At 36.3% G+C, this 14,036-nt stretch overlaps 2 protein-coding genes across 8 annotated transcripts in view; both read left to right on the forward strand.

The window, feature by feature from the left end:
* The window catches only part of LOC127432330 (peptidyl-glycine alpha-amidating monooxygenase B-like), a 349,064-nt gene extending 340,187 nt beyond the window's left edge, over positions 1-8,877 (forward strand). For 6 of the 7 annotated variants that reach the window (XM_051683244.1, XM_051683248.1, XM_051683251.1 and 3 more), the window contains one exon: positions 8,049-8,877. In XM_051683244.1, coding sequence (XP_051539204.1) covers positions 8,049-8,227 — 179 coding nt within the window. In that variant the 3' untranslated portion in view covers positions 8,228-8,877. Of the gene's footprint in view, positions 1-4,015; positions 4,149-8,048 lie in introns of all 7 variants that reach the window. The other variant, XM_051683247.1, reaches the window with a different exon arrangement.
* The window catches only part of LOC127432650 (uncharacterized), a 69,533-nt gene that overhangs the window by 30,153 nt on the left and 25,344 nt on the right, over positions 1-14,036 (forward strand). The gene's annotated exons all lie outside the window — the stretch shown is intronic.

Here is a 14,036-nt window from a genome sequence, read left to right on the forward strand (position 1 = left end):
TGTATCCTTCGAAACATTCGCGGCACCACAGACAGCACACATACATCACAGCTCGCGTTTAATCTTCACCCTGCGTGCTGAGAATGAAACACAAAAACCCGCATTTATACAAAGAATCCCTAACATTCACTTAAAATCCCCATTAGTTGTGTAAAAAAATGTGATTAGAATTTGAAGTGTTATTAATACAGTAGGAGAGCGGGGCACAAACTAACACTTTTTGGTTTTCTTACGTTTGTGTAAATGTACTTGGGGTTCAATGTATTTTTCTTTTTTCACATTAATTTCACATGTGTCTATTGCACAAATGTGGTCTTGTTTCATGAATACAGCGTGTACTTTTTTCGCAATCTACCTCGAAAAAAGAACGTGAAATGTTACAGCATGCCCCATAGGCAGGGCACGTTGTAACAGGAGAGGGGCATATTGTAACAAGACCATATAACAGCTTAAAACCCCTCTCTAACAACTGTATCTGATCTAATTAAAAAGCCTAAAAGATAAACTACATTTTCATGTCAATAAAAGCCATTTATTAACTTTACAATAATTTTGACACTTCACAATAAATACACAACAAAGTCACAGCATTGATCGAAATAATGCATGGATTGATGACAAAACACACACGCATTAAGGGGAATTATGTAAATTACATATCAGACTGCATGGGATTGCATGTAGTTTTTGGAATTGGGGCACATTGTAACGCAGTGTTACAACGTGCCCCGCCAGCGCAACTGGGATTTAAACCTGGCTGGTCACTTCTGCTGGCTATCTGAGAATTAAAAGACTATGTAAGAATAAGACTATTGTCACATGTGTGACAACTAACCCCATGTTGGTTTGTGCTCTGCACTCCCCTAGGCTACGAATCTGAAAATGGCAATATATGCTGAACTCTTGTATGCTGAAAGTAAGTGCTCATACATGATTTACTGATATAGAAATGTCAATTATATACAGTAGATATATGCAATATACAAAATAAGACAAAAATGACAATTTTCATATATGTATCATGTTTTTTTAAACACTTGTGGAATTTAAATGTGTACATATATGCTCAAATATATGAACTGTATTTGTTCGTATATGGCCAGTGGCAATTTCTCAGGGCCAGCAAAGTCTTCTCTGCTGCCTAATAAATACATATTTTTTCATCCTTTCATTCTCATTGACCTTTTGCCTATGTATTTTCAATCGCTTTCCACTCATAATTCATCTACAAACGAATAGCAAAAAAATTAAAAAAATGTATCCAATCAGAATTTATTTCATGATGCTTACAAGCAAAGTGTGACAACTGTTTCACAAATCGCATGCCTGAAGCCATGCTCGTTAGCCAAAGCAGCACGTGAGTTTGAGCTCCACCCTGTCATGCCTTCAGAATCCCTCAACAGTGCACGTGAATAGGCATCTAAAGTCAGATTGTCAGATTCATCAGCCAATCAGATTGATTTATTTGTTCTTGTGGGTGTGGTCAGTGTGAACATGCAGTATTCTAAACTAATCTATGTCCTCATTTGCCCTACATTCATTTAGAGGCTATTTAAACAGTTGTGCGTATGAATAACGAATGCAGACTCAAATTTAATGTACTTCATTTATTTTGACAGTACACAGAGAAAAAAAATGCAACAACAGTATTGCAACAAAATTACAAGCCTAAATGACTTCTGTGCTCATATTAAAATCTACTTAGACTACCTTAAAACCTAATGCCATGAATTACATTTGTTCATTTAATTTAAAGCTGGTTTTTGGATAAATAAAAATGGTAAATAATTTCATTGCAATATAATCTCAATATAAAAAACATATTTTTTCAATAAATAATTATATTAAATTATAGCAAAAATGTAAAATGAATCAGTTAGCAAAAAATGTAAAATTACAATAAAAAATTGGTATAGATAGATTGATTGATTGATTCTCTGAATGGTGATTCATGAGACTGTCACCACATTTAGACAACATCATGCCAAGACATCAAAGATGCTAAATTGCAAACAGATTTTTTAAATATCACGGTGTTGCCATGGCGATTCACTAAATTAATGGCAAAAATAGGCAAACAGGAAGTGTGATTTAGATTAAAATTGAGTTGTATGTTTTTTCTTGGGGGCTAATCACATGGATGTGGCTATTGTGGGTCATGGTCATAGCGCCACCAACTGGCAGCAGGAAGTGTGGCACTTACAACAGACTTTGAAAAAGTTCTCTTACATTTACCCAAATTGCTTAAATTGTTTAGACACTGCTGATGGAAAATTTTGAAGGGATGCTTGATAGCTTAAATAGTGTTGTCATTGCAATGGATTAAATTACATAAAGTTTTAGTCAAACTGGAATGGTGGCATATATCTATTACACATTGTATGTTTAGGGTTGAAGTTTATGTTAGGGTCCACATTAATGTTGAGTTGTTGCTGTGTCCATCATGCTTTGTTTTCCGAAAGCCACCAAGTGGAAATGGACCCATGGTGCTTGGGCCCGTCATTGCTGCTTGCAGCTATATTGTTATAATTATTATGTTTCTATGAATTCTAAAGATCGCGGAAAGAAAGCGCTATGTAGCGCATCCATTTGAATAAGCATGATTGGTCGCCACATTAATAAGCTTCAAAACAACATTTATTGTTTGAATTTGGTGATAACATTTATATGGTTTACAAGCTGAAAATAAAAATATAATTAAACACAAAACAGTCAAAAACGTTTTTCTGTCTAAAATAGCATTTCTGTGTAAACAGCCCACTGTGACTTCAGACTCAACATGAAAAACCCAGTAAATTCATTAAACATCTTACCTTTTAGGATTTAAGACAACCGTGAGGTTATGTTAACTTAAAGATGTTATTTATGACGATATTTAAGAATATTTTTGTTCGAGAATTTGAATGCTTAAGTTTTTTTCTTAAGAACAATCTTAAGAAAAAGATAAGAACTTTAAGACAAATTACAAATTAAGAAGAAAATGGTAGTTAAGAAGAAATTTCTTCTTAAGAACGTTTTGTGAATTCGGCCCCTGGAGTTGACACTGTCAGAGGATGCCGTCAATCCACTTATTTCAGTGGGGATGGTGTGTAGGGCTGAAATGATTAGTCGACGTTATCGACAACGTCGACAATAAAAAATTGTCGACAAAATTTTTTGTTGTCGATTAGTCATTTGATCTCATTTAACGTAAAGAGATCACATTAAAATCTAATGATGACACGTGCAAGGAGCACTGCAGCTCGCGCCTGACTGAGGAGAGGAAGAATTACACAGCTCACAGTCCAAATGCACTTTCCAACTTTCCAAACAGCTTCAGGTGATGTAGATCACAAATTATGAGGGAATTATAATACAAAAATCAAAGTAAATACAGAAGCACTCTCGTTGTGAGCTGGAGCCCTTTAAAGCAAACACCCCGGCGTTACATCTTAAATGCAGTTATATTTAATGCGTTATAGCTTTATTAAAGTTCAAATGATATGGAAGCAGGTCATGTAAATAACTACAAACTCCAAATCTAGCATTTCTCTGTGCAGTCAGTGCCTCTTCTGAGTTGCGCAAAGTGTCCCGATCTAAGGGGGAGAGATTGAAACTCTACCCCACTGAGGCACACTCTGTTGCGGAGATGCTGGTCCCTTGAGCGTGCACGTTTAATGCAGCTAGATTATAACGTGATGGCCGCGACTTTTTTTTTTTTTTTATTAACATTTTTTATTGATTCCAAGACAGACAAGAATAAACTTAACCACAAAATTATACATTAGGAATCAACTTAAAACCCTTTATAACACCCACCCGCCGCCCACACAAATATAAAATAAGTAAATACCCACATATAAACAGACACACAAATAGTACATAAAAAAAAGACAAAGTTCAACATATAGTGAAAGAAGAAGAAAAAATAAAAATAAATAAATAAATAAATAAAATTGTCTCCCTCCACTGCTCCCTGCTAGGACCTCTCCAAATGAGACAAATAACTGCCCCATTTTCTGCCATAACTCGACAGATTCCCCTGCTGTCTGGAAGTCATCTCCTCGAAAGCTGCCACTTTACCCAACTCGGTGCACCACGAACGAAATGAGGGTGCATCAGTTGACTTCCAACCCCTAAGGATTAGCTGTCTGCCAATCATCACGCTGGTTAGTACCCAGCTTTTCATACATATATCTCCTATATTCAGGACCCCTCCATCACCCAAAATACAAAGTCTGGGGCAAAATGAAAACTGAGTGTCCAGTACGTCACACACAAAATGCTGGATCCTCAACCAAAATTCCTGAATTTTAATACAACCCCAAAAAACATGGGTTATGTCCCCGTCTTCTGACTGGCATCGCCAGCAGGTGGGTGAGTCTTTAAGACCAATCCTGTACAATCTAGAGGGGGTCCAATAAAATCTATGTAAAATCTTAAATTGCATGAGGCGAACACTTGCATCTCTAGATGCAGACTTTATGTTGTTTAGAATCCTTGCCCACACTCCCTCCTCCAATAACAAATTTAAATCTTCCTCCCATAATCTTTTGAGAGAATTTAAAGCTCCATCCCCCAGACTCTGAATTAACAGGGAGTAATACACTGATGCCTCATGACCCTTCCCAAAAGCAGCAATCACCACTTCCAGAGTATCTGCTGCTCTAGGGGGCTGTATGCTACTCCCAAAAATAGAGCAGAGCAGGTGGCGCAGCTGTAAATACTTATAAAATTGAGATCTGGGAATCCCAAAATGTTTAATCAAATTTTCAAAAGATCTCAATACTCCACCCTCATACAGGTCACCAAGTGTATTAACCCCCCTCACAATCCAATCTGACCAACAGAAAGGGGACTTATTAATACATAGTTTAGGGTTCAGCCATATGCTCGAGGCTACGTTTAAATAAATATCAGAATTAAACACTCTGGACACTTTTGTCCATATCGAGTGCAAATGCAAAATAACGGGGTGCGACTTAACCTCTCTAGCTAGTTTAATCGAAAGGCTTTGCAGTGGCGAGATAGGGGCAAGAACTTCCTTTTCAATACAAAACCAGGGAGGAGCTCTCTCAGGTGGAAGCGACCAATGAACCAAATATCTAAGACTGAATGCATAATAATAAAACAAAATCTTGGGTAGGCCTAATCCACCATTGTCAATCAGCCTATGTAATTTACTGAAATTTAACCTGGGACATTTACCATTTCAAATGAAGGACTTCGCGATACTATCAAATTGCTTGAAATAAGAGAGGGGGACATCTACAGGGAGAGATTGTAGCAGGTAGTTACATTTTGGAATACAATTCATTTTAATAACATTAACCTTCCCAATCATCGATAAGTGTAACGAAGCCCACCTGTCCACATCGTTTGAAAACCTTTTTATTAAGGGATCAAAATTAACTCTGACTAAATCAGACAAATTTGCTGGGAATAAAATTCCCAAATACTTATTCCCTGTTTGGGCCATTGGAAGGCACCCGGCTGGAAGGCCGTTACTGGACAGTACGCTGTCAAAGCCAAAGCTTCGGATTTAGACAATTGACTTTGTATCCTGAGAATTTGGAAAAGGAGTTAATAATTCTGTGGAGGCAAGGCATAGATCTAGTGGGGTCAGAGACGAATAACAAAATATCATCTGCATAAAGCAGAAGCCTATGAGCCACACCTCCCGCCATCACCCCTGGAAAATCATCCTCTTTTCTTATCGCGGCTGCTAATGGTTCCAGGGCAAGACAGAACAATAATGGGGAAAGAGGGCAACCCTGCCAGGTGCCCCTATCCAGAGTAAAATAATCTGAAATTAACCCATTTGTTTGTACCGCTGCTACAGGGTGTCTATAAAGTAACTTAATCCAACCAATAAATGTGCTCCCGAACCCATACATTTCCAAAATCTTAAAAAGATAATCCCATTCTACCATATCAAATGCCTTTTTGGCGTCAAGAGAGATGGCAGCGACCGGAGATTGATCATTCGCTACTGACCACATAATATTGATGAGCCAACTGATGTTATCAGAAGAGCTGCGGCCCCGAATAAATCCCACCTGATCTATATGTATAAGTGATGTCATAACTTAATCGATTAGCCAGAATTTTTGACAAAATTTTTCCATCTAACTGGATCAAGGAAATTGGACGGTAACTTTTACACTCGCTTGGATCTTTGTCCTTTTTTAAAATCAGACTGATCCGGGCTTGTGTCATGGTTGGCAGAAGCTTTCCATTCTTTAATGATTCAGTATAAACTTCTAACAAAAGTGGAGCCAGTTCTGTAGCAAAAGATTTGAAAAACTCAGAGGAAAAGCCGCCAGGCCCCGGAGACTTGTCAGTAGGCAAGGCTTTAATTACCTCTTTAAGCTCCTCCAAGGTTATCTCAGAATCAAGAGAGTTTTTTTGCTCAGTTGTCAGTTTAAGGAGCTCTAATGGTTCCACAAAGTTCCTAATATCTTCATCAGTGGATGAAGACGTGGAACCATAGAGATCAAGATAGAACTCTTTAAAGGCATTATTAATATCAATAGCTGAGGTAAATATTTTACCACAAGCAGATTTCCCTGAGGGAATGATAGAAAGAGACTCTCTCTGCTTTATATAGCTAGCCAAAAGCTTCCCTGCTTTGTCCCCTGACTCAAAGTAAGACTGTCTTGCCCTGAATAACCAAAACTCCACTTTCCGTGACAAAATAGTATTATGTCTATATTTCAATCGGGTCAATTCTCCATCAGACGACATTCTGCGCTTTTAATATTCCCTTCCAACTGCACAAGTTCTTGTGCTTTGGATTTTTTAATGAATGAAGTATACTGTATTATCCGACCCCTAAGAACCGCCTTAAGTGCCTCCCAAGCCACGCCCACAGAGGATACTGAGGGTCAGTTGGTCTCCATATAAACACTGATTTCAGTCTTTAACATTTGTTGGAAATCAGGATTTTGCAAAAGGGCAACATTAAGGCGCCAACTATATGATTTCTTTTTCTCTATATGTGGCATCACCTCTAAACTCACCAGAGCGTGATCTGAGACTAAGATATTTCCAATTGAGCAATCAACAACAGATGAAATGAGGGATTTCGATATTAAAAAAAAAAAAAAGAAGATTCTAGAATAAACCTTATGGACTGATGAAAAAAATGTCCCTACCAGATGGTTTCAAAAGTCTCCAAATATCTGTAAGACCAAGATATTTACACATCCTGTGAAGCGTCAGTGTTGCTCTAGGGGGCTTACACACTTTTGCTTCACTGTGATCAAGGACTGAGTCCATCAAAAGATTAAAGTCTCCTCCCAATATTATATCATGTGGGGTGCCAGCGGCTTGCAACATCCCTTCAAGATCTATAAAAAAGCCCTGATCATCAGCATTAGGTGCGTAAATATTAGCCAAAATCAACCTTTGCCCTTGAATTTCAACTAACACAATAATTACTCTTCCTAATTTATCTTTAATCTGTTTGAGACATTTGAATTGTAGATGTTTATTTACCAATATAATGACTCCCTTGCTCTTACTTGAGCCAGCACTAAAGAAAACATGCCCACCCCATATCTTCCCAAATTTTTCAGCTTCCTGCGGGGAGAGATGTGTTTCTTGAAGAAACACTGTATCATATTTCTTACGTTTAAGAAAAGAAATAACCTTTTTATGGGGTGCCCCAACCCATTCACATTCCATGTGGAGAGAGACAATCCGCTCATATTAACTTCTGACATACTGATATAATTAAAAAAAATAAACTGTGTCAAAAACAAAATTATACAGACCACATTCCCCATTAGTGAAACAATCAACCCCCGAACATCCCCCCGAACAAAACAAACAGAAAAAAGAAAATGTGCGCATTAACCCCACGCACGACAGCGCCAACCGGCGACAATCCCTCTAAACTCAAAGGTCCATGAATGCCCACGAGTCCCCATGACAACTTTGCCATCGGATTGCTCAATTTTGCCTCACAAATTTCTGACACAATTCAGAACGTAATGATGCATGAAATCAATCTTACATAGCTTGAAGTGTTTGAATTCACGTCTCTCTGTCTTTCATATACTTAGGTAAAGCTGCAGGAACCTTAAACCTGGGCAATTTCTTTGCCACCCACAAAGGCTACACACGTCATGGCTTTGACAGGCTCAGCACTGAAGGAAGTGATCTGGAGAAAGATGACGAGGATGGTACCGACTCTGAGAACGAAGAGTACTCAGCTCCACCTCCTCCCTTGTCTTCATCCTAATGAGCATCCCGCTTTAAACGCTGACCAGTCTCTCTGCTCGCGCTATCAGGATGTACTTTAATCATGTATGTAATTGTTTGTATCAGCTGCCAATACATTTGATTGTTTGTGCGAAAGTTTTCTCCCCAAGAACAATGATTGCCACTTTAATTTATGATTTTTAGGAGCCACGTATAGAGAAACAAAGCACTGTTCATTCTGAGGATTAAGACATATGATTACTTTTAACAGGAGGTTAGATGTATATTATTTATTTAATGTTAATAATGAACAGCTAGTCAATTTCTTCTGAGAATTTATCAACTTGTTAACATTTCATTAAATATATAATTGATCCAGGCATTTGTTTCATAACTTTTTTCTGTATGTTTGTGCCTTTTTGACTTTGTATTTCACCTTCTGCAGCACCTATATATTACTATAAATGTGCCACATATTTAAGAGCTGCTACTGTCACTTGTGATTTGATTTCTGTTTTGCTGCATTTGATGAAAAGAGAAAAAAAATTACATATTTAAGGCTGTATTTACTACATTTTCGAAGCTATTGTGAAATGTGTCTGATATTTTGTTGTGACATACTGAGGTTTTATTGCAAGAAAACTATTTTCAGTCACAATTTTATTTGTGTAATAAAGTGTCTGCAAAGCATCACCTCTTTTGACCAGTAGTTTTTCAACAGAATGAAATGGATTTTGGTAAATTAACATTGTGCACTGCATTTGCTGTTATCAAGTGAGAACCTCAGTGTAAACAAACTATTATATAGTCACAAACTGGGTTTGAAATTAACTTTCTGCCTCACTGCCCACTTTTATGTATTTTTCTCATTTTCACAAGCCAAAATCCCCCACCTCGCAAGAAGTGATAATGGTAACTGGAGACTGCAATTGCATGAATTTGTTTGGACATTTTATTTAAACAAGAATGATGTGAATTCAGCAGGACACAGGCCTAATGGTTTACGTAACCTATAGAGGAGGAGTAGGATAGAACGGGAGTTAAATTTGACATAGAAGTTTCAACCCCTTCAAATTGTACTTGCCTATGAAAATTTACCATTGTTTAACAGTGGCATTTGACAAGGCCATTAGGTAAGACCATGGATGGCTTCACATTACTGTGGTTAGGCTAATGTTCATATGTCTTTTCTAAAAAAATAAATAAACTGTAGTGTTTATTATGAAAAAGCTAATAGCTTAAACACCTTTAGAAACCTTTAACTAGAACTTTCACTGTTGAAGCGTAATAAAAAAAAAGTCTAATAGATGTTTGTGCGATGACAGTTGTCGCTCGTGTGGACTTTTCAGAAGGTCCCTTATCACACCCAACATTATTAGGATGTTTTACATGCATTATGCAACATTTACACTGCCAGGCCAAAAAAAGTCGCCCTCTGGATTTAAATAATGGTTATGAACTGGGGTTGCTTCAATTGCTCAAGTCTAGGCTCAGCAACATTATGCGGCAATAAAATAAAGTCAGCTGAGTACCTGAATTTACTGAACAACCACATTATCCCATCAATGGATTTTTTTTCTTCCCTGATGGCACGGGCATATTCCAGGACGATAATGCCAAGATTCATTGGGCTCAAATTGTGAAAGAGTGGTTCAGGGAGCATGAGGAATCATTTTCACACATGAATTGGCCACCACAGAATCCTGACCTTAATCCCATTGAAAGACTTTGGGATGTGCTGGAGAAGATTTACGGAGTGGTTCGACTCTCCCGTCATCAATACAAGATCACGGCCAAAAATTAATGCAACTCTGGATAAAAATAAATGTTGTGACATTGCATAAGGTTGTCGAAACAATGCCACTACGAATGTGCGCCATAATTAAAACTAAAGGCGGTATTGATGGTATTGAGTCGAACCACTCAAAGTCTTCTCCAGCATATCCCAAAGACTTTCAAAGGGGTTAAAATCAGGACTCTGTGGTAGCCAATTTATATGTGAAAATTATCAAGGTTAAAATAAAGATCTTGAATGATTTCGCTGTGACGCCATCTGACTATCTTAAAATACAGGACGATACCGTATCTTAAGGGCAGTGGTGCCTCCAAGATTTTTTTATGGGGTGGCCAGAGGGGAACAGTATACAATTTTGTGTGTGTGTTATTAATTAGGCCTAATTAAACAAGTTCAAATAGGACAGTGGTATTCAATGAACATTGTAAGAGGTCCAATTTCTACATTTTCTTCCCAGTAAAGTCCGAAGTTATAACCATAAACTTAGCAGATAATGTTTTTAATTCAACAATTTTTTCAATAATTTATTTGTGTAATAGGCCTACTTTTCACAAACAAAGAGCAGCTTTACAGAGAATAAAATAGTGTCTTACAAAACCCCAGTGAGCAAGCCAAAGGTGAATACACTGTGACAAGGATCCAGCAAACAGAACATTCCCCTAACGTTAGCATATTGTTCCTGTTTGGTTAATTTTTGGGAACCAATTCTCTTTAGGTTATATATTTAAAATGTTCCCAGAACATTGTAGGCAGGTTTTTCTGTGGCAACCTTAAAAGCACTTATGCAGAACGTTCTCTAATGGTTATTTGTAGTTTTGTGTGTGTGTGTAACCATAAACTAACCTTCCAAGAACATTGCAGGGAGGTTTTTGTGGGACAACCTTAAAATAACATACAGAAAGTTATTTTTAGGTCTTATTTTTTGTTCACATTTTTAATCATCACATTTGATTATTTGAGGTTGACAGACACTAGTGAAGTAGGCTAGCATTTAAATAAATGAAGAAAATAGATAGACTAGCTAAATAGTAATTGACGCATTATAATGAACAGATGAGGAAAAACATTCAAGAATACACTACCTTCCTACCATATTATATTATGTTAATATCTAATTATCTTAGTCGCTGTCTGATAGCTACTATATCCTTTACCATAGAGGGGTTTCAGCGAAAAAACGGCAGCTGGCAGCAGGAAGTGCCTGCCGGTGTCTTTCGGAAGAGTAGGCAGAACTTGCTGCTGGCAGCCGCCAATCAGTAGCATTCAAACAGACACAGCAGCCAATCGATAAACGAGTAACGAATGTCAACAGTAAACAGGCATTTCTCAGTGTTAGCGGTTGAGTTCGCATTATAAAGTAACTATAAAATATTTCTTTGATCGAATGTATAAATATTCGACTAAATATGGTTAGCTTTTCGTTATTATTACAGGTATTTTACATTTGACTTTACAACTGTTTCACACAATGTGAAACTGAACTTGAAATGTTCGCATACAGCAATAATAAAATATGTAATTAAATAAATGTCTATGGACAACAAAATGCTGTCATCCTTCCTTTAGACAACAAGTATAGAAGGATATTCCTGTTTTATATGATATAAACAACATAACAAGAATTACGCAGCATTTCTGCCCAATATTAATATACTGTATGTTATGGTCTGTGAAAGACATGCAGTGGTGAAAGGCAAATGTCAAGAAAATGTTTTTGATAATTGAAAACAATTTTTTTGATTTTGGTTTATTTCACTGTATAATTAAGCTTAATTTTACTGTCCCCAAAAGGCAAAAAGCAGTAGTATTTTGTCAATTTTAAGTTATTAACAAAATAACTGGTCTCTATCTGTCTTGTAAAAGGTGGTGTTGGCTCAGCTATACTCAGATTCAGGTAAAACGAGGACTGTTTTATAATCCAGTGAAAATACATCAGTGTTGGTGTGTCATTTGGCTTTTTAGGGCAGTCTAGTAAATTACTGGTATGTTTAATGTTCATTTTTATTCTATTGTTGGTCTTGTATTACTGTCAAAGGTATTTGTGCATTTGAGTTGTATTGAAAACTACACAAATGAGTAGCATCCACATATAATATTAGACAACATCATGAACTATGCATACAGAAAGTCTGTATCTTCACTGTGTTTCTGTCATTTCATCTAACCTTAAATTAAACCACAATAACAATTGAAACAATAACCTTAAATTAAACCACAATAACAATTGAAACAGTACACTACAGCAGCTTAAACAACTTGGGTAATCACATTATCCACCAAAACAAACTAGGCTGTTAATGGCATGCATGATGGCATTTAACTTAACCAAGATCTGCTTAATAAATGACCCATGTGCAATATAACAATGAATTTATAAGTATAATAGCGAGTAGCTAAAACTGTCAAATATGTTATGGGCAAAAAAATAACCATTCATACAAAAGATATATTTAGAAATGTTGTCAACACTTTCCATAAGTAAGCTGCATATTTTTTGCTAGCGTTAAACAAGCCCTCAATTAAAGCTGGTACGCCAGTCATATGACAATCCCCGATGAGTTTACAAAAACAAAATAACTGAAGTAAACCAAAGACGACATTGCAGAAGCATGGTTTTATTTGAAACATGTTCAGTTTTACCTTTTTGCTAAGCTTTCAGCAAATATTACATTGGTGCTTCTATTATGGAGTAAGAAAATACTTCCCCTCAAGCATGCCAGTGATTGGCTCTTCCAAACAAGACCCTCACACTTCCGGTTATTTTGGCATGTACTTCCGGCTTCCATTGCTTACGATTTTATTTATTTGTTTATTTTTTATTAAATGTTCAGAAACAATAACCATTGTCACAACAACACAACAGGCCAGGGTCCTCTACAAGTCCTTCAGTCCAAACTGAGTGCCAAGCTCTTACACACAGCCACAGTTCTTATTGCTTTCAGGTTTTTCGAAAATTGAATAGACTCAATATATAATTTCAATTCAAATTTGAACCTCAAAAAAAGCGGTTTGCATTTCGAGAATTTACATTTGTGTATATGGTATTTTGCTAACAGAAAAATAAGGTTTATAATATAATAATTTCTATTTTCACAATTGTGAAAACCAAAAATGACATTTCTATAAGTAAACTCAAAATTGGGATTTACACAACACTTGAACATAACACAACAATGTCACACCAAAATTTCACTGTATATGAGACATTCCAAAACAAATGCAAAAAGACGTTTCAGGCTTCTCTAAACAAAAATAACAATTTGTGTTAATATCACTCTGAAGTATTTTGAGAAAGCACTTATCTGGATAAAATCTATGAATCAGTTTAAATGTAATTTCTTTCACTTTGTTAGTTATATTTGTTAGGTAAAGTCCAAACTTTCTTCCAGGGAATATCATTTGCAATAGCATTCCAGTAAGAAATCACATAGGATATAGAAACCAGTTCCTCCTGAAACAAAGCCCTGATTTTCTTATTATTTTTAGATTTAGAAGAAAGACACTATTTACCTACAAATGTTTCACAAAGATCCACTGAGTGAGAAGAGAGAGACATGGACAACCCTTTGAAAAGCATAAGTACTACTTGAGGTATTGCATCTGCCACAATGGCAAATTCTTTTGGAGTTATAGGAATTCCATGCTTTGATAAAAACTCAGAATAAGTACAAATCGATCCTTTTTTATTGAAAAGCTGAAATACAAAAATTATAAAAAAAATTTAAACCAACTATCAAAGAAAAAAGATTTGTGTTTATACAATAGGTCCTTATTATGCCAAATGGGATATGAATGAAGTGTAAAGTTATGTTTAAAAATGAGGGACCAGGCTAATAACATTTACTTATGGAAAAGGGACAATTTGATTGGAATTTTCATTGTTATAACTGCATATTAATAAGAATCTCAAACAACCTAGTTTAGAAAAAATAATAATAGGGATCAGATTCCAAATACAGGAGGGGTTATTAATAGAGTTCTTTATCCAGTTTACTTTGAAGGTGTTGTTTAAACCCCCCATTCTCAGTAGTGTACAGCTTTTTTTATTTATTTA

This window comes from Myxocyprinus asiaticus, chromosome 42 (assembly GCF_019703515.2).
Source record: "Myxocyprinus asiaticus isolate MX2 ecotype Aquarium Trade chromosome 42, UBuf_Myxa_2, whole genome shotgun sequence".
NCBI classification, from domain to species: Eukaryota; Metazoa; Chordata; class Actinopteri; order Cypriniformes; family Catostomidae; genus Myxocyprinus; species Myxocyprinus asiaticus.